The 25,889-nt window shown below is 40.4% G+C and overlaps 1 protein-coding gene across 1 annotated transcript in view; it reads left to right on the top strand.

Annotated features, from left to right (window-relative positions):
• Positions 1-25,889, top strand: part of LOC122551913 (ubiquitin carboxyl-terminal hydrolase 40-like) — a 121,489-nt gene that overhangs the window by 3,610 nt on the left and 91,990 nt on the right. The window contains exons 2-4 of the mRNA XM_043694481.1: positions 2,588-2,948; positions 12,425-12,492; positions 21,854-21,967. Coding sequence (XP_043550416.1) covers positions 2,744-2,948; positions 12,425-12,492; positions 21,854-21,967 — 387 coding nt within the window. The 5' untranslated portion in view covers positions 2,588-2,743. The remainder of the gene's footprint in view (positions 1-2,587; positions 2,949-12,424; positions 12,493-21,853; positions 21,968-25,889) is intronic.

The following is a 25,889-nucleotide window of genomic DNA, read 5'->3' as shown; positions in this document are numbered from 1 at the left end:
TATTGACCCAAAAATATAAATCACATGACACCAGGTTATAGTCCACCAGGTTTATTTGAAATCACAGGCTTTCTGAACATTACTCCTTTGTGACTTCTGACCTTGTCCAGCCCAGTCCAATACTGGCACCTCCACATTGACAACATAAATATCATTAAATGCTCTTATGGTCTGGTTCAAGTTCCACTTGTCCCAGACATGTCATAACATATCTGTACATGTTGATTAAAAATGACTATAAGCACCATTACGTTGAGAGGTGCTCAGGGTCAATGTGGCAACTCTGTACCGGTCATTGTCAAATCTACATAATTTCCTTACTTTTGAGACATTTGGGCACTTGCTGAAATTAATAAAATACACCAATTAATAAGCTAAATCTGTCCAAATACCAAACAAATGAAGTATTTAATACCTGAAGTTAAACCTCATTAAGTGTAAACTGCAGAAACTTTATTATTGCTGTTCCTGGTGTATTGAACCTTATGATCAGGTTATTTTGTAGTAAGGTTTTAAGACTGTTGGATCTCCATGAATGAGTACCTGAAGAGGATGATCAAATCTTGGTTGTAATATAAGTAGCCATAAAAGGTTTAAACAGAAATAGACGAATCTGCAATGATTTGCAAGAATTGACTGGTTTTATTCTTTTTTTATAGGTATTTTTATTGAAAAAAGAAAATTTTAAAGATTTTTTAACAAAATTACAAAAATAATACAAACAAGTGTATTCCACTTTACAATATAATAACAACACCAATATAAAATAAAAAACACAACTAACTACTAATCTATTCTACAAACAACCAAAACATAAAATAGGATATCATACATTACTATCGGTAAACAACAAAGTAATTAAGTAACTAGATACATGCTCAAAATAGACTTACATCAGGTCATAATAGAATCCGTATTTATACGAGATTCCTCCTCCCAGGGGCCCCGAACCAGCCAGAACCATTAGATTCTAGGTTAGAGTGGTGCTGGAAAAGCATAGCAGTTCAGGCAGCATCCGAGGAGCAGGAAAATCAACGTTTCGGGCAAAAGCTGTTCATCAGGAATAGCGCTGTAGGGAGAGGAGGAAAACTTCTTCAAGGCAGGCATCCTTGCAAGAGGATTCGCAGTAGGGTTAAAATCAACTAGGCAAAAACAAGGGCTGCAGATGCTGGAAACCAGATTCTAGATTAGAATGGTGCTGGAAAAGCACAGCATTTCAGGCAGCATCTCAGGAGCAGGAAAATCGACGTTTCAGGCAAAAGCCCTTCATCAGGAATAGAACCAGCCAAAACCATCACCACAGCTAAACAAAGGCCCTGGACAATATGGCTGAAATATCTGTGTCAATGTAGTTCAAAAAAGGCTGCCATGTTGTACGAATTAATTCCGTTTTTTGGTGCACCATATTCGTGAGGAAGTCAATGGGGAATATATTGCATGACCAGTATTATTCTTAAATGATCAATTGCTCATTACAGTAAGTTCAAACGGGCCAGAATATAAATGTACATGCACCTAGTGTTATGTATGGATTCTTTCGATTATGAAGGTGTCTTGTGAAGATTAGGCTATCTAATGATCTGGTCTAATTAGAAAAGCCTAGATGAGTAAACAATATGAATTTCATAGTATTTACAGAAATTATTTTCAGATTGCATGAATATGAGCTACACCTTTACAGAGACTATTGGGATCATATTAACCACAGGTTTCTCTCTTACAAGCTGTACCTCTGACCAAGTCCCAATGATATCCTCATAGGAGATGGTACTTGCTGCACTCAATCCAGGAGTAACCCTTTCAGACCCCTAAGCAACACTTGAGATCATGAGAATTCAGAACCCAGTGAAAGTTGGTTTCTCCAAATCCCTCAGTCTGGCAGTAGTTGAGTTATGTGTTCCTGAAACATAAACTTGTCTGTGCTGTCTGCAAATTCTGTCTGATTTTTCTGACTGTTACCAGCACTTTTTTTTTTGTTTTATAGTATATTTATGGCTGTTGCTTTCCTAGTTTATACTTTGTGTAAATCTTGCTAATTGGGAATCTTCATTGACTTAATATTTCAGCCTCAGTGGCTTGATACTCTGGTCATCTAATTGTTCTTATCTCCCAATTGCAGTATAACAATCTTAAACTGCTGGATATGAGCAACTCGGGAATATAAATCAAGAATCATATTATAATTTTTAAAAAAATAAAACTATTAATTAGAAATTCCTGATGTATTTTTGTCATCACGGAATATATGTTGGTTAACCCTTAATGCTGTTACTTTTTTTTAATGCACTCTGATAGACTAAGGAAGGCAAATGATCAGTTACCAGAGGACACAGTTAAGGTGAGTAGCAAAAGAATCAGAGGTGACATGAAGGGACATTTAATACTCAGTGAGTTGTATTCTAGAAAGGGCTGCCTGAAAGAATGGTGGAAAGAATACAATAAACACTTGAGAAAAGATCAGATCAGTGGAGAAAAAGATGGGGAATGGGCTAGTTCAACCAACAGCAGGCACTACTGGTTAAAGGCCCTCAGTCTGTACTGTATCATTCTTTGATTTTATAACTTGCAAATATTTTCTTTGTTTCAGGGGAAATACACCGTCTGAACTTCAAATCTACAGCTATCCACAAATCAAAACAACTGATGTTGCTAAAAATGAGATAGCATAAACTTTAGAGCTGCAAGTTTGGTTTGTTTGGCCAAAGCAACCATATGAGAGGTTGTGTGCCTCGAATTCTTCAGGATGTTTGGGGACATGTTTGAAGAAGAGGAAGATGTTGGATTTGTGTCTGAGAACAAAACTATGAATGGGTGGAAATCCAGGAAAAAAGACACTGACCCGCCACCACACCGAGCAGCCAGTAACCTCAGTGGAATCAAAAACCAGGGGGGCACCTGCTACCTCAACTCACTGCTTCAAACCTTGCTGTACACACCTGAATTCCGAGGTAAATTATTTGGAAGTGAAATGGGGGAAAAACTTAGGGGTGATCAGAATATAATAATTATTTATACACAGGTTTTTTTTCTTGCAAATGCAAGTCATTTCATTACTGCCTGTCTTTGTATTTCAGTGATTGATGTTGATAATGTTCAAATAAAACAAAAGAAAAGTATTACAATAGGTTGGTGCACACAAGATTTTATTGGAGGGACCAGTCTAGACTGATGGTATGAAAGTATCTTCTATCCAACAATCTAGTATTGAATGAGCAGAACTTTGCTTCACTTTTACTTGGGACGGCCCAAATCATTAATTCCAAGCATCTCTGTAAACTCCATTTTTATAACTATCATCTCATTCTATCTCTTGGCCATTGAGGCTTAACCAGATTGTTCCTAACTTTAGAGTTCTGGTACTGTTTGGAATTAAGTTCCAGTTCTATAAGCTGTTCAACAGCAATGCCATTACTTCAACTTCTAACATCACCAAACTTCAAACCATAGAGTCATAGAGATCTACAGCATGGAAACAGACCCTTCGGTCCAACCCGTCCATGCCGACCAGATATCCCAACACAATCTAGTCCCACCTGCCAGCACCCGGCCCATATCCCTCCAAACCCTTCCTATTCATATACCGGCAGCTCATTCCATACACGTACCACCCTCTGCGTGAAAAGGTTGCCCCTTAGGTCTCTTTTATACCTTTCCCCTCTCACCCTAAACCTGTGCCCTCTAGTTCTGGATTCCCATACCCTAGGGAAAAAACTTTGTCTATTTACGCTATCCACGCCCCTCAATTTTGTAAACCTCTATAAGGTCATCCCTCAGCCTCCAACGCTCCAGGGAAAACAACCTCAGCCTGTTCAGCCTCTCTCTGTTGCTGTGTTGAATTTAGTCTCCACTGATCCAAAGCTCTTCTGACTGGCTTCCCATCTTGGACCTGCTGTAAATTTGAGCTTATTCAAAACATTAATGTTTGTATCCTAATGTGCATTAAGTCTAGTTCACCCATCACCCATGTGCCAACTGACCTACCTTAATTCACCAATGCCTCAATTCTCACTCAAGTCTTTCCTGACTTTTCTCCTCATCCTTTGTAATCTCCTTTACCCCTGCAAGACCACTGCACTTTTCCAGTGCTGGCCCAGTGAGCAGTGCTTAATGTATATTAGTTTCAGAAGTTTACAGACAAAAATTTAGAAATTTGATGAGAAGAGGGAAAAATCAAACTTTTATGGAATTTGCAAAAGGTGAAGAAATGGGTTTTGATAATTGTTTTTTGTTTGATGGTATACCTCAATGAAGCTTGACCTGTATTTTGAAAACCTTATGTAAAACAGAACCGCCGATCCTGGCATTCTGAAATAAGAGAGGAAATTTCTCTTGAAACTCAGCAGGTCTGGCAGCATCTGTGAGAAGAAAGCACAGCTAACATTTAGAGTTCAGTGACTCTTCATCAGAACCTGTCTGGGTGGTTTCAAATTAGTGTTGAAACTTTATTGCTGGAACAGCACAGCAGGTCAGGCAGCATCCAGGGAACAGGAGATTCGACGTTTCGGGCACAGGCCCTTCTTCCCTGAAACGTCGAATCTCCTGTTCCCTGGATGCTGCCTGACCTGCTGTGCTGTTCCAGCAATAAAGTTTCAACTTTGATCTCCAGCATCTGCAGACCTCACTTTCTCCTCTGGTTTCAAATTACAAAGGATGAAACTTCAGTTGGAATCCATGTAGTGAGTCTGAGCCAGAGGCAGTCGCTGAGAAATAAGATGTGGATTGAAAGTTCTGACGAAGAGTCACCGGATTTGAAACGTTAACTCTGCTTTCTTCTCGCAGATGCTGCCTGACCTGTTGAATTTCGCCAGTAATTTATGTTTTTATTTTGGAAATCTTAGGCAAGTATTCTTAATGAATAATTGAATACCATATTCTTTTAGGAATCAGATCCACTGAGAAGGTTATAATGTTAATAAACAGAAAAGATAATAGTGAACAGAACATTTATTAGAATCAGAAATGAAAATATGGCTCTTCTTAGAGTAGTCAAAGAGACAATGCTAGCCAATAAATGTGATGCGAGGAGAACAAAGTATTACTTTTGTTATAAAGTGGGGCAAGCAAAGACAAGAAGTTGAAAGCTCAGCTGATATCTTTTGTGGGAATGTCCTGTGTTGCTCCAGAAAACTCTGTACCAGTGAGTGAAGTTTATGACAAACCAGTACCATTAAATGTATTTAACCTGACTGTAAAGTGTAACTTTAAAGATGTATTTGAAGGTGAATTAGTTTGCTTTTCACAGAGGAGAAAAAAGACTTTTATTCTCTGAAATACTGTCTTGGTTTAGCCCTGAATGCTTGCAAAAGATGCACGTTTCTCTATAGATTCTCTATAAAACATTTCGATATAAGGTATTGATGGAAGTTGTTTTACTGTTCCATCGTATAGAATTACTTTGAACTATGCTTTAATCAATGGGCCTCTTATTGTTGGAATATTGTCAAAGTTGTCTATTAATTATGTCAATCTCATACTTAGGAAATGCCTTAGCTTGAGGTAAAGTACTGCATTCTCCAGGTCTGGTAGTGAAATACATTCAAACTGAGTATACTGATGAAATCAGAAGCTATTTTAATCTGCTGCAGAAATTACCATTTTGACTAAAGCTATGTCCAGAGAATCAAAAACTAAGACTTTGAAAGTAAATAAACAGTAAACCTTAGATTGATAGAAAAGAGTTGAAAAGCTTTAAACATAAATTTTATATGTCTTAGTTGAACTTCCTTGGAGATTCTAAGCTGCGGGTGTCAAAACAGAATACAGCAGCAGAATTCCAGGCTATTGAGACAAACAGATACAGTGTTTGAAACTAAAATTACTTGTCTCCAACTGATATGAAATTCTGAGGATGGATTTGAGTCCCAGAGTGGAGAAAAACGCTTAAAAGTGAAGAAGCTGTGACACATCCTTGCAAGAAATTGGGTCAAGATTGTGCTAAATGGGAAGATGATAACAGAATGTAAAATAATGAGAGAAAATTGCAAAAGAATGTCAGGATTTAAAAATTATCATTGAGGTTATAAAATTGTCAAGTTTTGACACTGTCTCTTTAATTCAAATTAATTGGGGAAGGTCATATGATCTGTTTTGAAGTCTACTTGACAACAGGCCAAGGTGGTTAAAGACCAAATCGAGGTCAGACAGTGTCACTGAAGCTATGGTGTGTGGTGTTCACTGTTGGAGACCACAGCAGAAGCAGCATTTTGTTAAAGTCCCAGAAAGATGTTGAAAATTTCGGGTTGCAAGCAGGTAAGATTCTCCTGGTCCTTGGATGCTGCCTGACCTGCTGTGCTTTTCCAGCAACACATTTTTCAAGCTGTTAACTGTCCATTTACTTCAAAGATTTAAAAATCAAGAGTTGCATATAAAGTATCTAACTAGCATTTCTACCTAGATACAAATTCCATGTGATTCATTTTGCTTTGCGGAAGAATGATGGGGAAGTGATTTTTAAAGTCATGTTACAGGCATCTCTACAAATCAATGAATGTTACAGACAGACAGCAATTTTAGTGTGTGGTCAACAGAGAGAAGAAACTGCTTGGCATATGTGCTACCACACCTCAGTGTGGGAGGGACACAATCTGTAGTCAGAGACATGCATTCAGCTAGCTAAGGATTCCTGGAAATGTGTGCGGTTTGGCAAAGGAAAAAAATAATTGAAACAAAAGGTTTTTGTGCATGTATTTAGGAAACTGTACAAAAACTAAGGAAAATTCCTTGGAGGTGATCACTTGAAATTACTCAATGAACAGGGAATGGAAATCCATTGAAAGCAGCAACAACAGTTTGACTGATGTAAGATCTGTAATTCATTGGAGAGTGCAATGAGAGAAATCGCTTTCTGTAATTTTTTTAATAGATATATTTTTATTTTAAAAATTTAAAGTTTTTTTTTTACAAAATTACAAAAATAATACAAACTAGTGTATTCCACTTTACAATATAATAACAACACCAGTATAAAATTAAAGAAGAAAAAAAAAACTAATTACTAATCTATCCTATGAACAACCAAAACATAAAATAGAATATCACACATTACTAACAGTAAACAACAAGGTAATTAAATAACTAGATACATGCTCAAAATAGATTTATATCAAGTCATAATAAAACCCATATTTATACGGGATTCTTCTTCCTGGGGGCCCCTGAACCAGCCAGAACCATGACCACGGCTAAGCAAAAGCCCTGGACAATGTGGCCGAAATATCTGTGTCGATGTTCTTCAACAATGGTTGCCATGTTTTATAAAATAATTCAGTTTTTTTGGTGCACCATATTCGTAAGGAAGTCAAGGAAGATATATTCCATGTCTATCCTGTGCCAGTTTGAAAGTCCTGGGGGACCTCTCTGCGTATGAAAAAGATATGGCCATTCTACCCAATCAAATGCCTTCTCTGCATCTAGGGAGACAACTAAACCTGGTATTGCTCCCTGCTGGCAGGTTTGTATCATATTTAAGACCCTTCTAATGTTATTAGTTGACCTGAGACCCTTTATAAACCCCGTCTGGTCCTCTTTTATAATGAATGGTAAAACTCTCTCCATCTGAGTGCTAACGTTTTTGAGAGAATTTTAAAATCCACATTTAACAAGGATATGGGTTTATATGATGAGCAATCTTCTGGGGCCTTTCCCTTCTTGAGAATGAGAGAGATATTTGCTTCTCTCAATGAAGGCGGGAGGCAGCCCTGACTGTATGAGTAGTCGTACGTTTTTACGAATGGCGCGGCCAGTTCCCCTATAAATTCTTCATTGGAACTCAGCCTGGAATCTGTCTGGCCCAGGCACTTTGCCACTCTGAAGCTGCCTAACTGCATCCTGTACTTCCTGAATTGTCAAGGGGGCATCCAAGAGCGACACCTGCTCCAAGGTTAGGCCCGGAAGGGCCAAATATTTAAAGAAAGACTCCATCTTCCTAGTTCTATCCTCACAGTCCTGTGACTTGTACAATTCAAAATAGAACTTCCTAATGGCTTGGGGAGCCTTTTTCTTTCTGGCAAGGTATGCTCGATACCTACCAGGCTTGTCACCATATTCAAATAATCTGTGCTTCATGAATAGTATTTCCCTCTTTGTTGTTTGAATAAGTGCGGTATTCAAGGCTTCCCTAAGGGCTGTGATCCTCTGTAGCTTAGTAATAGAAGGCCTAGCAACATACGCAGTTTCAGCCGCCTTCAGGCAAGCCTCGAGCAGATGCTGTTGCTCTTCCTTTCGTCTTTTCCGGGTCGCAGAATATGAGATGACCAAGCCTTGTGCATATGTCTTAGTGGTCTCCCACATCATCGAAGGGTTACTGGCTGTACCTGAGTTGATATCCCAAAAGGTTTTAAATTCCTGCGAGAAGAACTTTATAAACTTGCTATCCTTCAATAAGAAGGGATTCAGACGGCAATGTCGGGGACCTATCCCATCATCACTAGTCTTAACTTCCATATATACTGCGGCATGATCAGAAATGGTTATATTACCTATTTACAAGACAGTATCGAATTCAAAAGGGTTGAGGAGACAAAGAACATATCAATTCTGGTATGGCACTTGTGTGGGTTAGAATAGAAAGTAAAGTCTCTACCCTGGGGATGGAGACACCTCCACACATTTACCAGTCCCAGCTCCTTGTTCAGATCCGCCACTTGCCTCAGAGATATGCCCGCAGTCCTTCGAGATATCCTGTCCATCTTTCAGTTGGCAATACAATTAAAATCTTCCCCTATAATTGTATGGCGGACCCCAAAAGCCATCAACTTAGAGAATGCTTCCGTTACAAATTTAAAAGGGTGTGCCGGGGGCTAGTAAAGATTCAAAATCCCCGTATTCCCCTCCGTATATTAGGGCTTTATCAATATATACCGTCCAGGCTTATCTTTTATCTGGCTTAACATTTGGAAAGGAAGATTCTTCCAAATAAGAATGGTTACTCCCCTACTTTTTGAGCTGAAAGATGAAAAGAACACCTGGCCAAACCCACCCTGTTGCAGCTTCGAGTGTTCCTTATCAAGTAGATGTGTCTCCTGTAAAAGAGCTACATCAACCCTTTCTTTTTTAAGACTTGATAATATCTTTTTCCTTTTGATTGGTGAATTACTTCCCTTGACATTCCAGGTGCACCACCTAAGTGAATGGCTAGCCATGATCGTCCAGGCAGGCCCGAGGTCCCCCCAGGAGGAAGAACCCCACCCAAAAGACATTGAATAAAGGCCGAAAAAAATTCACATATAAACGAACTCTTTAAAACAGTTAAATCAACACAATTAAAAACTACTCCTAAGTAAAAATAACACAAAACATATTTGAAAGGAGACTTTTCCCCCTTGCTCCCGGGGGGCACGAGTACCTTCCAATAGCCCCGCCATAACCTCTTCCAGCTAGGGCCCTGCCCTCGACCCAGGCATCACAAAATGGAGTGAATAAGTTCCAGTATCTTATAAAACAGGAGTTAAAAGTGGGTGACATCCCCACCCCCCCCACCCTATCACCTAGATATACCTAATAAAACAACACAAGATAAAAATATATATAATTATGAAATTACAATCCCAGCAAGTACTAGGCAACTAAATAAGAAAAAAAACACTCAAACACCTCCCTCAAAAATCAAATAAGCCGCATGAGCTATAGATAGGAGACCAAAGAAAGAATAAAGAATAAGCCCCAGGGAAAGATGGGCAAAAGAGAGATGGAAAAAGAAAAAAGGATGACAAAGTTGGGTGGGGGTGGGGGGGGGGGGGGTGCAAAATAAAGTTGTTATCTGTACAGTTCAAGTCCCGTGGTCTATTTGAGAGCATCCAGGAATTCTTTTACTTTCTCCGGTGATCCAAAGTTATAAACAGATCCTCCATGACTGAAGCGCAGCATTGCCAGCTATTCCATAGAGTATTGAATATTTAAGTCTCTCAGACGCTTCTTCGCCTCGTCAAATAACCTCCTCTTGCTGACCACAACCGGAGAAAAATCCTCAAACAGCATTATCTTGGAGCCCTTTTGCATCATGGCATGGGGATCCTTCCCCAAGACTCTGGGGGCCTCGAGCAGCGTTTGTTTTTCCTTGTGATATTGAAGTCGGACTAGAATCGGGCAGGGGCGCTGGTCAGACCCGGACCTGCGCACAGCAACCCAGTGGGCCCACTCCACCTGCACCCAGCCCAGCTCCGACTCTAGCTTTAATAGTTGTGGGAGCCATTGCTCCAAGAAATCCACAAGCTGGCCTTCCTCTTCCTGTTCAGGAAGACCCAGCAACTGATGTTTTTCCGACCACCTCGATTTTCAAGGTCGTCGATGTGCTCCTTCAGGTCTGAATTTGCCGCTCCAGAGCCTGAACCTGACCCACGGATGACTCAGCAGCAGTCTCCGAGGCTGCGACCCATTGCTCCACCTCTCCGACACGCTGCCCAAGTTTCTTGATTTCTCGGTCATTATTACTCAGCATGACCGAGATCGAACCCCACCTGGACTGGGCATCCTCGATAGACGTATCGATCTTCTCCTGGAGGTTGACGATCTCCGAGCTCAGGCTCGCCGTTGCAGGCAAGTCCCCCGAGGCAGCCGCGGATGTCCCTGCTGGTGGGGGAGGGGTGGGGGAGGGGTCCCTGCCTGTTGCGAACTGAGAGAGTTTTTGCCCTTAGTCATTTTTTAAAAAACACCAAGCTGTTAAAGTTTGATGCAAAATGGCTAAGAGTGCTGGGCAAAAGCTATTTTGAGTGATTTAACAGGTGAGGTGAAGGTGGGCAGCCCACTTTGCCCGAGTCCTAGGCAGAGCTCTGCAGACTTGGACCTACTGGGTCGCCGCCATCTTGTATCCCTGCTTTCTGTAATTTAAATGTAAGTTCCCTACAAAAAGATTGTCAACTAATTTTGTTATTTATTACAGTAAAAGATTTAAAGTGTGATTTTTTTTTCATGTCATTCATTCACCTATTAACTGTAAGTTTGAATCTTTATTTTACCATTGACTAGAAACTGAACTGAACTGACCCAGTCATGTGAATACTATGGCTGCAAGAGTAGATCACTAACTAGGAATCTTGCAGCGAGTAACTCAATTCTTCACTCCCCAAAGCCTGTTCACTATCTGCAATGCACAAGTCAGCAGAGTGATGGAATACTCACCACTTCCCTGGATGAGTGCAACTCAAACGACCCTCGAGAAGCAAACTGCTTGATTGGTATGGCATCCACAAACAGTCAATCCTGTCACCACTGGTGCTCAGTAGTGGTAGTGTGTATAATTTACTGTTGAAATTCACTAATACACTTTTAGACCACACCATCCACACCCCTGGTGGCCACGACTATCAAGAAAGGCAAAGGCGTGGCCACCACCTACAAGCTCCGCTTCCAGCCACTCACCATCAAGACTTCAAAATGCCACTTCATTAGACTTGCTGGATTAAATTACTGGAACTTCCTCCTTAATGACATTGTCACCACAATTGATCTTCAGCGTAATCAGCGATGGGTTGTAAATGCTAGCCCCGTCAGCAAAACTGTCATCCCTGAATGAGTTTTTAAAAAAGCAACCTGAAGTACTTACTGGCTAGGAAGAAGTCACTTTGAATGCAAGTATGCTGGTACGTTTTGTAGAAGTGGAAAATTGTTCTAATGGGTCTTTGATTATGGTTCGTGCCTATTTCAACCTGTTAGCATTTGGTGTATAATCTAGATTGAACTAACAAGTGGTGATGGTAGTTAAATACAGCGAATTGTATTCAGTTTCAGGGTTCTATTTGTTCCTGAACTGAATTCCAACCACACATACACTGCCATCACAAAAACTGTCTGCTTTCACCTCCATCACATCATCTCTTTCCATCACTGACTCAGCCCACCTGTGGCTGAAACTTTCACTGCAGAGTGTTGTTTCTTCCAGACGTAGGTGACCATGAGTGTTGGAATAATCTTCCATCACTTCCCCTCATGAACTTTCACTTATCCAAAGATCAGCTGGCAATTCAAATTCTGCTCACCTATCATCCCTGTCTTCACTAGCCTACGTTTGTCCTGCGGTCCTCCCACACATCCAATTGCAAGTTTTCAGCCTTGCGTTCAGATCGTTTCACAGCCTTAACCCTCTCTGTGAACTGCTTTAGCTTTATAGGAACTTTGTACTTATACTCTAGTGCCAAATTTATCACACTCTTTCTTCCCACCCACCACTACGAATGACTGTGTTCAGTTCTCTTGGCCCTAAAATCTGTAATTCCCTTCTTAGTCCTGTACTTCTTGACAACTCTTACCCTCCTCTAAATTCTTCTTCTGACAAAGCTTTTGGTAACTCCTCATAATATCGCCTCCTTTCATTTTAACCTGTCTAATTAAACTCCCAGGAAGTACCTCATGTTTGTTTTTACCTTTAATGGCATGGTATAAATGCAAGTTTAGCTGTCTGATTAACATTTCTTCTCTTCTTTGGAATTAGAATCATTGTTTGCCCTGGGGCCTGAGGAACTGGGAAATTTATCAGACAAAGACAAGCCAGAGTCGAAGGTGAGAATGTTCGCATTTATCTATTTTTTAACATTGTTACTACAGTTTTTTGATTTGTAGTTCATGATTAAGTGTAGACATTACAATAATTGGACCAAATCTACACAAAAGGCTTATGTTAAATCCTGAGCAGGTTTTATTGGTCCTCTTTTTAAAGGCTACTCATGGGCTACTAACAACTTTAAATAATTTTTATTTCTTTATCACTTTGAAATAAAATGTTTGTGTTAATACACAATCAATGCGATCTGCATGGACCAAAGCAGATGCTGAAAATATGAAATAAAAACATAACACTGAAGCAACTCAGCAGGTCTTGCAGCCTTTGTGGAGAGAGAAAAACCAAGTTGATGTTTCGAGAAAGATACGACTCTTTAGAACTCCAGAGGTAGAGTAGTGACACATTTTATATTGTACGACCTCTAACCCTCACCTGACCTTCCCTTCTTTTACACTTGCCTCTCCCCATCTTTTTCTATAGTATAACAGCCACCAGTTTTCCCTCTCACATTAGCTTTGCAACGAACCATATTGGACTGAAAGCAATGGCCCAGATATTTCAATAGTCAGAAAATCATTGGAGCCGTGTTAATTGGAGTTATGCATCAAGACTTTTTTTTAAAAAATTAATTCGCGGGTTGAGGGCGTCGCTGGCTAGGCTATCATTTATTGCCCATCCCTAATTGCCCAGAAGCTAGTTAAGAATCAACCACATTGCTGTGGGTCTGGAGTTACATGTAGACCAGAGTAGGTAAGGACAATAGTTTCCTTATTAGCATTAGTGAACCAGATTGGTTTTTCTGTCAATCCACAATGGATTCATGATTATTAGTAGACTGTTAATTCCAGATTTTGATTGAATTCACAATCCACCATCTGCTATGGCAGGATTCAAACCTGACTCCCCAGAACCTCATCTGTACGTTTGGATTAACAGTCCAGAGGTAATACCACAACGCCATCACCTCCCCATAGACATTTACAGAACCCCTGATGCAGCCGACTCTGTGAGAATTGTCTGCGAAATTGAAGACTTTCTTGTGACAGACTTTCTTCCTTCGTGTCTGAAACCCTTAGAAAGAGTCATAGAGATGTTCAGCACGGAAACGCTTCAGTCCAACTCGTCCATCCCTAAACCTATGCCCTTTAGCTCTGGGCTCCCCCATTCCAGGAAAAATACTTTCTCTATTTATACTATCCATGCCCGTCAAGATTTTATAAAGCTTTATAAAGTCCATTAATGTTGGAGGGTTCCAAATCTCAGAAGTCTAATAGTTATCGAAGAAACATTGATGATAGAATAACTTTTTAGTCTGCTACTCACTGTGACCCAGTCATTGCATTCCTTCCCACTGCCCTTGCTGTCAGACCCAAAACTCTCTCATCACTTATATACTTACCTGACACACTTCCAAACCTACGCAAGTGCCATCCTACCCACCTAGCACCCAACTCAGTGTTTGCCCTACATACTGGTGCTTTCACAAGAGATGTCAAAGTGTCTGGCTGTGCTACTGTATAATTAAATTATTTAAATTAACATTAATGGAATATCCCAACTGCTGCAGAGGTGGGTGTGCTTTGCACACTTTTTCTAAACTGTTAAACTTGTGGATTCCTGGAGTGGTTCATTTTAAGAGACTCTGATTCAGGAATCTCTGGTGCAGAGGATGTCTAAAAGCAAATTGGTAATTTTTTGAAAAAAAGTAGGGTTAAGGTTACGGATAGGGTTTCTGACCCTTGGTGGAATATCTGGGCCATTAGCTTTGTTTCTCTTATATTTCAAATAAATAACTAATTTGAGTAATGGCACTTAATTTGTAATCCCACAACCCTACCCCTGTCTTTTTTCAATATGGAGTTTTCTTGTGACAGATTTTATAGCATAAAACTGCACAGATGGTTACTTCGACTGAAACTTACTGTATGGCTGTCATCCTGCTTTACCTATTCGTAATTATGTTGACCCTTTCTGATATTGCAGGATGTAACCTAGAACATGGCATATTTAATACTTGGGTATACAATTAGTTACAAAATCGACAGAGTGGGAGTTTCTGAACCTGACTTCACTGTTCTGACACACTTTCCTCATTCCTGAAGAAGGGCTTATGCCCGAAACGTCGATTCTCCTGTTCCCTGGATGCTGCCTGACCTGCTGCGCTTTTCCAGCAACACATTTTCAGCTCTGATCTGCAGACCTCACTTTTCTTCACTGTTCTGATACCATGAGCAGATCATGAAATAGTCTTTGATCCTTGATGACATTTCAGAACAAAAATAGCTCACTAATCTTAGAATGTTTTAGAAGTAAACTCCTGAAGCTGTACACATTTCACAGTCTGATACATATTAGACACCTGTGATTAATGGACCCTCTCATATTACAACACTTCAAAAGCACTTCATTAGTTGTGAAGTGCTTTGGTGTTAGGTTCTTTTCCTGAGGTTTCACACACAAGATGCAATTCACGCACATCAATTTATGCAAACAGTTAAAGTTTATTAAGGCTTGTACAAGCTAGATGACACCCCCACAGGCGTGCAAGGTTGAGTCAAAAGAGGCACTGAACAAAGAAAACACATCACCTTTATACAGGTTAGTTGGCCATACTTACGGATACTCTGGCCACTTCCCCATAGCCACGTGCCACTCACAACAAGCCGCAGTCACTCACAGTCATATGTAACAATGGTAGGATGAGATTGTCCCCTAAAATGTTGCATTTACTAATGCCCTAATCCCGGGGAATCATTATGCAGACGATTTCCTGACTCAGTGATTCTCCAAGACAATGCTGGTGCGACATACCTAGCTTCAGGGAATGGTTTATGAAAGCATTTCTGAATGGAAGAGATTGAATGATAGTTTAATCTGATAATAGTAGGGGAATAGTAGCAAATGACTGTCTAAATGAAGTGTGAATTACAATGGATAGTCATCACATTCCTGCATATCTGTGAGACAGAATGTCGTCCCACCCACTTCCAGAATGTTCAGCTTTGCAGTCTTAAACTTTAATGTTACATTAATGTCCACAGAGATATTCCCGTTTAATCTTTTACATTGGGATATAGCCAATATTTATTAAAGTCAAAATATAAATGCAGTTATTTATTTCTTCCACTGATTATATTATTGATTGGGTTTCATGTATTGCGTGAAAGAGTTTCTTCTGTGATTTCTAATCTTTTTAGCTCCTTGCTTAATATCTATCAAAATGTAGGATAGTGCCATTCCAGGGGTTTCCATTGATCCCACAGAGCCACCACTTGGCTTGTCAAGCCTCGCTCTTTTGGAATGTTAAGTTATTAATTATTGTGCTAAAATGTGACATTTTGAGTACCTTTTAAAAAGAAAAATACTTTGTAGGTATTAATGGGTCTGCAAGTGTCCTTTGACATCAGTAGTTCTTATTCAAATTGATTGGTGTGTCTTAGTACACATTAGTGTCTCTTGATATTTCCTTCAAAACTGTCCATGTCTCTGTATTGTCATCTCTTATCACATTTATCTCATGAATGCTCAGAAAAGTAAATCTGGCTGGGACATTGAGATTGGCAAGGTTTACTACAGAACCTGCCAGTATTATCAGATAGTTATTCTGTAGTTAAGTGTGTGCATATGTAGTATATAGATTAAAAAAAAGTTTTATAACACAGGAGACAATTTGACCTATCTGTGCCAGTCAAAAAGATTGCTTTTATCTATTCTGCCTTCCACATTTGATGCATTATCTCTTGAGCCCCTTTGAGTATATATGTAAACATGTTTTAAATGATTAGATTCCCTACAGTGGGGAAACAGGCCCTTTGGCTCAACAAGTCCACACCCACCCTCCAAAGAGTAACCCACCCAGACATTTCCGTACATTTACCCCTGACTAATGCATCTAATACTGTGGGCGATTTAACATGGCCAATTCACTTGACCTGCACATCTTTGGATTGTGGGAGGAAACCGAAGCACCAGGAGGAAACCAACGCAGACACAGGGAGAATGTGCAAACTCTGCACAGACAGTCACCTAAGGTTGGAATCAAACCCGGGTCCCTGGCGCTGTGAGGCAGCAGTGCTAACCACTGAACCACCATGCCACCCAAATATAGTGATGTTTTCTGCCTCTACCATCCACTTAGGTACTTCCAGTCTTCTATTGACCTATGGGTGAAGAAAATTACTTCTCTAATCCTTTTACTAATTAAATCCATACCCAACCTCTATGCTAGCAAAATAGATTCTTCCATTTCCACCCTGTTTTTTACCCCTCGATATTTTATGCACCTCAATTAAATCTCTCATCCTGCACCGTTCCAATGAAAGCAATACCAGCCTACCAATCTTTCCTCATAGCTTAAATGCTACTCTCCTGCTAATAACCTCATAAATCTCACCTTTACCTTTTCTAGTGTGATTGCATACCTCCTGTATTTTGGTGAGTGGAACTCTATACAGTACCTAACTGGTGTTAGTTTGAGCATGCTCATCTGCTCATGACCTTAACCTATAAACAAAAGTTTCCCTAAAGCCTTCTTGACCATTTTATCTACTTGCTCTGCTGATATCAGAGACCTTTAGCTTTGCATAAAAATATCCCTCAGCTCCTCTAAGCTTCTCAGAATCCTACCATTTATTGTATAATCCTTTTCCTTCTTTGACTTCTTCAACTGTATTACCTCATTCTCGAATGAATTAAATTCCATTTGCTACTTCTTTACTTACCTGACCAGTCTTTGATAGCTTCCTGCCGTCTATAGTTCTCTCCCAAGTGTCAATTACTCTGCCAATCTTTCAATTGATTGGAAACATCTTAATTATGCTTCCTGTGTTAGTATATGGAGGTATGAGTTCAAGTCCCATTTGCTCGAGAGATATGTAATAACATCTCTGAATAGGTTCATTAGAAAATATCTATGCCATGTACATCTAAGGACACTGAGCCCTGAAACTGTCAATTAGGAAAACCACTTCAAAGCACAAATACTCGTCAGTCATAACTCTGCATCTTGCCACGTAGCCAAATTTGGATATAACGTGCCATTGTCCTTTAGATGCAAAGGCATTAGTTTTCTGACTAGCCTGCTTTGTGGGCATTGGCAAAAACTTTGATAAAGCATAAGCAGACATAAAATGTACTTCCCTCAAAAATCCTCTGAAAAGCAACAGAGGAAGAGAAAGAAATGAGGTTCTAAAGAGAGAATGTAGGAAGTTAGGTGGGAGGTTAGAAAGTAGGTCCTCAACGATACTGGTATCTGAATTACTCCCAGTGCCACGTGCTAGTGAGAGTAGGACTAGGAGGATAGAGCAGATGAATGTGTGGCTGAGAATTTGGTCCGGAGGGGGAACAGGACAGATAGAAGGTGGAGAGAAGTCTACGTCTGGTACTGTTGAGAAGCAGAGCAAGTAAAATAGTCCAGGGAGGCAGGAGCAAGGCAGAGAACAAGGTAAGACTGATAAATTAAACTGTATTTATATCAATGCAAGAGGCCTGACAGGTAAGGCAGATGAACTCAGGGCATGGTTGGGAACATGGGACTGGGATATCATAGCAATTACAGAAACATGACTCCAGGAAGGGCAGGACTGGCAGTTTAATGTTCCAAGCTATAGATGCTATAGGAAGGATAGAAAGTGGGGGGAAAGGGAGTGGCATTTTGGTTAAGGAAAACATTACAGCTCTACTTCGGGACGACATTTCGAGGAGTACATCCAATTAAGTTATTTGTGTGGAACTGAGTAATAAGAAAGGGTTGATCACCACCTTGGGATTGTACTATAGCTCCCCCCCCCTCAGTGGAAAATTGAGAAGTAATTTTGTAAGGAGATCTTAGATATTTGCAAGAATGAGAGGGTTGTAATGGTAAGGGATTTTAACTTTCCAACTATAGAATAGGACTGTCATAGTGTAAAGAAAGGTGCAAAACTTGAACTTCTGTTGGGAAATAAGGCAGGGCACGTAATTGAGAAGCAATTTGGGCAAGTGATTATAATTCTATTAGTTTTAAAATAGTTATGGAAAAGGAAAGACCTGATTCAAAAGTTCAAGTTCTAAATTGGAGGAAGGCCAATTTCGATGGTATTCGGCAAGAACTTTCAAAAGTTGATTGGGAGAAGCTAGTTGCAGATAAAGGGACAATTGGAAGGTGGGAGGTCTTCAAAAATGAGATAATGAGAGTCCAGAGACAGTATGTTCCTATTTGTGCGAACGGCAAGGCTTGTCAGTATAAGGAATGCTGAATGGCTAGAAAAATTTGAGCCTCTGGTCAAGAAAAGGAAGAAAGCATATGGCAGGTATAGACAACTGGGATCAAATGAATCCCTTGAAGAGTATAAAAGCAGTTGGAATATACTTGAGGGAAATCAGGAGGACAAAAAGGGGACATGAGATATCTTTGGCAAACACGGTTAAGGAGAATCTAAAGAGATTCAACAAATATATTAAAAGCAAAAGGGAAGCTATGGAGAGAATAGGATCCCCTAAGGATTAACAGGGCTGCCCATGTGTGGAACTGCAGGAGATGGGTGACATACGAAATGAGTATTTTGCATCAATATTCACTGTGGAGAAGGATGTGGAAGCTAAAGAACTTAGAGAAATAAACAGGCTTATCTTGAAAAGTGTCCAGATTACAGAGGTGGTGAGGCCGGCCATCTTAAAATGCATAAAGGTGGGTAAATCCCCAGGATCTGATCTCAGTTTGTGGGAAGCCATTGCTGAGATATTTATATCATTGATAGCCATGGGTGAGGTGCCGAAAGACTGGAAGGTGGCTAATGTGGTGACATTATTTAAGAAAGGTGGTAAGGAAAAGCCAGGGAACTATAGACCAGTGAGTCTGACATCAGTGATGGATAAGTTGTTGGAGAGGATTCTGACGGACAGAATCTGTTTGGAAATGCAAGGACTGATTAGGGATAGTCAACATGGCTTTGTGCTTGGGAAATCGTTTCTCACTAACTTGATTGTACTTTTTGAAAAGGGCCAAAGAGAATAGATGAAGGCAGAGCAGTGGAAGTTGTCTTTATAGACTTCAGCAAGACGTTTGACCAAGTTCCTCACAGTAGCCTGGTTAACAAGGTTAGACCATATGGGATCCATGGACAGTTAGCCATTTGGACACAAAACTGGCTTGAAGGGAGGAATAGAGAGTGGTGGTGGAGGGTTGCTTTTCAGACTGGAGATCCATGACCAGTGGTGTGCCACAAGGATCGGTGCTGGGTCCATTGCTTTTCATCATTTATACAAATGATTTGAATGTGAATATAGGAGGAAGAGCAAGTTTGCAGATGACGCCAAAATTGTTGGTGTAGTGGACGGTGAAGAAGATTATCTCAGTAGGTGGGACCTTGATCAGAAGGGCTGATGGGCTGAGGAGTGCCAGTTGGAGTTTATTTAGATAAATGTAAGGTATTGCACTTTGGGAAGGCAAAGCAGGGCAGGACTTGTACACTTAATGGTACAGTGCTGGGAGTGTTACTGAACAAAGGGACCGTGGGGTGCAGGTTCTTAGTTCCTTGAAAATGGAGTCACAGATAGACAGGGTAGTGAAGATGGTGTTTGAGACATGTATCTTTATTGGTCAGTGCATTGAGTTTAGGAGTTGGGAGTCATATTGCAGCTGTACAGGACATTGGTTAGGCCACTTCTGGAATACTGTGTTCAATTCTGGAATCCCTGCAATAGAAAAGATGTTGCTAAACTTGAGAGGATTCAGAAAAAAATTACGAAGTAGAAATATAATATGGCTTTAAATCACAATTACTTGTTACATCTAAATTAAACCAAATACAAAAGTTTGGGAATTGCACTGTCTCGGATCGTAAGACCCTACAACGGATAATGAGGACAGCTGAGAAGATCATCAGGTCACTCTTGCCTCCACTACAGACATTTACACCACATGCTGCATTCGAAAGGCTTAGAGCATTGTGGAAGACCCCCACATGCTCCTCACTCAAACTCTTCTGGAAGAAGATGCTGGAGCATTCGATCTCTCACGGCCACAGTTTCTTCCCCCCCCAAGCCATCTGGTTCCTTAACACAGTATAATCGGACTCTTTTTCATCTGAAATTCTTTGCATGACTTCGAGTTGCTGTTAGAAAAATTACTATTTATCATTCTTCTATTGCACTGTACCTTGCATGTTTTGCACTTCTTATGCACTTTTTGCCATGTATGATTGTGTAGTTTGTGCTGTCCATGTTGCACCCTTGGTCATCCTGGAGGAATGCTGTCTCGTTTTTACTGTATCAGTTGTATTTGGTAGAAATGACAAATAAAAAGCTACTCTATTTAACTAAATTCTGGCTAAATCACACTGTTCAACATCTGTAGCACCAACATATTTGCAAGGAAGTTGCTAGGGTTGGAGGATTTGAACTATAGGAAGAGGCTGAATAGGCTGGGGCTATTTTCCCTGGAATGTTGGAGGCTGAGGGGTGACCTTGTGGAGGTTGATGAAATCATGAGGGGCATGGATAGGGTAAATAGGCAAGGTCTTTTCCCCAGGGTTGGAGAATCCAAAACTGGAATGCATAGGTTTAAAGTGACAGGGGAAAGATATAAAAGGGACCGAAGGGACAACTTCTTCACTCAGCGGAAAGTGTATGTTTGGAATGAGCTGCCAGAGGAAGTGGTGGAGGCAGCTACAATTACAGCATTTAAAAGTCATCTGGATGGGTACATGACAGGAAGAGTTTAGAGGGATATGGGCCAAATGCTGGTAAATCGGACTAGATTAATTTAAAATAACTGGTTGGCATGGACAAGTTGGACCAAAGGGTCTGTTTTCAGTGCAGCACCATTTTATGACTCTATAATTCAGTAAGTTAGTCAAATATGACCTCCTTTTAACAAATCTGACCATCCTTGATTAATCTGTGCCTCTCTAAATGACAATTTTATCTCCTTTCAGACTTCTTTTCTAATAATTTACCCCAATCAAGGTTAAGCTGACTGGCCTCTATTTAGACAGGTTATTTCTTCCTTGTTTTCTGAATAATGCAACAATGTTAGCAGTATTGGAAAATGATAGTCAGAGCCTGTTTCTTCCCTTGCTTCTATTAGCATCCTGGGCTAAGTGATTTGTCACTCTCAAGAATGCTAAACCTTGATATTTTGTCCTTTTGTATTGTCCCTTATACCATATAGCATTCATAACGACTGTAAAGATCAGTATGATAATGGCTGTTATTGCTCCAAAGAATCTGCATGATTTCAGCAGAGTTGGTGCTGTGTGTCATTTTTATGTGGGGTCTATCCATGTCATTATTTGCACTGTAGAAGGGGTGAAATGTAATTTTGATTATTAAGTATGACAGTATGTTAAGATCGAAAAAGATAACTGCATTTGTTTTTAGGTTCGAGTTATCCCTTTGGAGCTGCAGAGGCTTTTTGCCCAGCTGTTGCTTGCAGATCAGTTGGCTGCATCTACATCTGACCTAACTGATAGCTTTGGCTGGACAAGTAATGAGGTGTGTTGCGTAACACTGATTGATTGATTATTTATTTCTTGATTTGTTGGATTTCTGTAGGGATTTGGGAAAGCAAAGCCAAATCTCCTCTTTGTTTTATACTGCTTAAGTGGAGACAAATTGCCAGATGACATATTATTCCCATCTCCCCTTCTTCAGACAAAGGATAGTAGAAAATTGGAACTGAAAGCTGCTGAGCCTGAAGGTCGGTTGAAAATATCTGAATTCAAATTAATGGGTTTTTGTGAGGCTATTTAAAGAGTGCAAATCAGAGCAGATTGTTGGGTTAAAATTTATCATGATCTACCGTACATAATCATGTAAAAGTCTGATTTTTTTAGACTACAGGGTGACCCCCATATCCGCGGGTCCGGTTACTGCAGTTTCAGTTACCTGCGGTTGACCGTGGCCCAAACATATAAAAGGGAATGTTCCAGAAGCAGGGACAGGAGGTTGCTGGAAAGGTACGTTTCCCATTTAAATGAATGGGTTCACACTTATCTGCAGTTTTGGGCTTCTGCGATAGGTCTTGGAACGTATGCCCCGCGGGTATGGGGGCCTTTAAGGTTTAAACCTTTTAAGGTTTGAATTCATAGGGTCAATTATCATACGGATATTGCTTTTGAGGGGCTGACATTCATGCTACAGTCCATATCATTAGCTGAAGCCCATTTGATCTCTCAATGAATAAAGAAAAAAATACAACAAATTATATTAATTACTGGATAAAGACAATAGAAACAAAAATTATTTAGTAAGCTTATATTTATACATAGGAAGAAGTGAAGTATAATACGGCTTTAAATCACAAATACGTGTTACATCTAAATTAAACATGCCAGATACAGAAGTTCAGTAAAATCCTGCAAAATGACACTATTCAACATCTTCAGCACTGAATAAAGCTTCATAATCATCAGGAAGAATATATCATCATAAGCATCTTTTTCATCTTCGCTGTCCATAGTTAGCGATAGCACATCATCCACTTCTTCTGCTTCATCTGTGCTATCCTATGAATAATCAGCCTCTGTACCATCCAATGTATTCGAAGCTTCACATTTCTTGAATGATTTGAAAATAGTGTCAGCTTTTATTTCCTTACATGTATCAATGAACCATTCACAGATCAGTGACAGTGGTGGAGACCGCATGCTGCCTTCTTTCATGTGTGTTTTTTCTATGTCATTCAACATTCTGCTTTTTTCTCCTCGTGTCCTTAAATGGCTAATTGATACGAACATCTATCGGTTGCAAAATACTTGTAATATCGCCAGGAATTACAGCTACGTTAGTGTTATGTGATTGAATATTATCAACGCTATTCTTCACTAGATGTGATCTAAACTGGTCCCAAACGAGCAAACTCTTTTCCTTGCTGAGCCCAAAAGGCCGTAAATTCCAAATTTCCTTTATCCACTTTCATCCATCCGGCCTTGTGGTTACATAGGGATGATAATTCCTTTTGGAAATCTCCCTTTTGGCAAAGTTTTTCTCTTATTAACAGGCATTGGCTTTAACTTAATGTCATCAGTCATACAAGAAAGAACTTTTGCCTCTGCCGTATGCACTCCCAGGAGGAGCAATTCCACTCCCAGATGTGCCAGATGGCCTGCTATCACGTGATTAACAATGTCCTCCAGTACATCTCCATTTTCTGCACCTCTGCCCTTGAATCCCACCCCTCCAATCATAAAAATGTTAGAACCCCCCTGGTTCTTACCTTCCACCTCACTAAACTCTGGATACAGCTCATTATCTTCTGCCATTTCTACCACCTACAATTAGACCCCACCATGAAAGACTTTTTCCCTCCCCACCACTATTTGTGTTCCACAGAGATCATTACCTCCACCCATTACACCCCGCCCACCATCTCCATCCAAGGCCCCAGAAGATCTTTTCAGATCCGGCAGAGATTTTCCTGCACGTTCACCCACGTCCTTTAATGTGTCCGTTGCTCTTGATGTGGTCTCCTCTACATCAGGGAGACAGGACTCCGACTCACAGTATTTCAGAGAATATCTCTGGGAGACACGTACCAAAAAACCCAATCACACTTTGACTAAACACTTCGACTCCCCCTCCCACTTCCTCAAGGACATGCTAGTCCCGGGCTGCCTCCACCGCCATATCGAAACCATCCAACAACTGGAGGAAGAAAGCCTCATCTTCTGCCTTGGGACCTTTCAACCACAGGGCATCAACATCAACTTCACCAGTTTTCAAATCTCCCCTGCCTCCACTTCATCCCAAATCCAACCCTCCAACTTGGCACCACTTTCTTTACCTGTCCTACCTGTCCATCTTCCCACCTATCTGCCCCACCCTCCCACTGACCTATCACTATTACACCCTCACCTGCATCCACCTATCGCCTTCTAGCTGCATTCCACCTCCAGTTGATTTGTGATTATAAACTGATGAAACTGTAGAATCTCATCTTCTAGTTCAGCAGGCAGCTTTTGTGTAATCTTAGTTCTCTGCAGAACTATTAAGTCATGCCTTCTCATGAACCTGGTGCACGATCCAGCAATTGTCTTAACATCTGAAATTCCATCCTCCTTTGATACGTTCGTGCTTGGATTTGGATGGCTTCACTATGAACACGTTTTCCATTCAGATGAATTCAAGTACCTACTCAGCCACTTGCTAGGTTTAGCTCTGTTGGTACACTTTCATTTTAGCATTTTCTGAACTTGGTTCAATATATTTTTCCGGTCTCTCAAGTTTCTCCAAAACACACAATTTTCTTGCTGCTATGCAGTTATTTGTCTTCTCTGCCACTTCAATAAATTTCAGTTTAAATGCTGCTGAATGTTTTTTGTTTTTTTCCTGGAGGGCGATTTTACACGAAATGATGAAACTTCAAAACCCCAGCTAGATATATGACTCTATTCCACATGGTTGGTTGTCACTGGTGTGAATTGCACATCAAATCACAGAATAGCACAAAAAAATCCTGCATTTCCTCAATGTAACGTTTATGTACAGGATACTACCTTGACTATCAAATGTTGATCTGTTATCTGTGAAGAATGAGGGTCAACTTTAACATGAGATATATGGAAAATATATGGAAAATAGGGGTTGACTTTTACATGAGATCAACTCGAATATATACTATAATTATTATGGAGAACTGACTTTTTGGGGATCGAATGACCTATTCCTATATTTCCCCCATCTCGGTATTTAACTACTAGGAAGCGACCATTGTGCACTGTGATATCCAGCTTCTCTAGGAAACAGTGCAGTTTCTGTTCAGCACCAATTCCTGTTCCAGTTTCTCCTCAACCTTTCACCAACGTCTTCTCTTAACATGCATCCTCTTGCTCCTCATTGTGCCACATTTTATTGATGCAGTCTAGGTTTAGATAGAATTCCTCCAGGCAGCTTTATCATCTGCTAAATTAGTTTTATTTTCACTATTTTTTACCTATCTGACCAAGAAGATGGAGGTGACCTGATCTCCTCTCTTTAATGCTTTTCAGCCAGCTACCTCATTACACTTGACATTGGCTTTAAAAATATTTTACATCACTAAGATGATCAAATGCGGAGACTAGATGTCCTTATCTGTCCCCTTAAACTCCATGCCCACATACTTGCTAAGGAAATAATCTAGTCTCTGGGAGCAGTGAGGTTTAATTATACTTGGGTGAGGGATGTTTATACAACAACTGATGCTTGTACATGGATAGAGGATTGGCTGTCTGACAGGAGGCAGAGAGTTGGGATAAAAGGTTCTTTTTCGGAATGGCAGCTGGTGACAAGCGGTGTCCCGCAGGGTTCAGTGTTGGGGCCGCAGCTGTTCACGTTATATATTAATGATCTGGATGAAGGGACTGGGGGCATTCTAGCGAAGTTTGCCGACGATACAAAGTTAGGTGGACAGGCAGGTAGTACTGAGGAGCAGAAG

The sequence above is a fragment of the Chiloscyllium plagiosum genome, chromosome 7, assembly GCF_004010195.1.
Source record: "Chiloscyllium plagiosum isolate BGI_BamShark_2017 chromosome 7, ASM401019v2, whole genome shotgun sequence".
Classification (NCBI taxonomy): Eukaryota; Metazoa; Chordata; class Chondrichthyes; order Orectolobiformes; family Hemiscylliidae; genus Chiloscyllium; species Chiloscyllium plagiosum.
The sequence above is the reverse complement of the archived record's forward strand: the minus strand, read 5'-3'. Positions and strand labels throughout refer to the sequence as shown.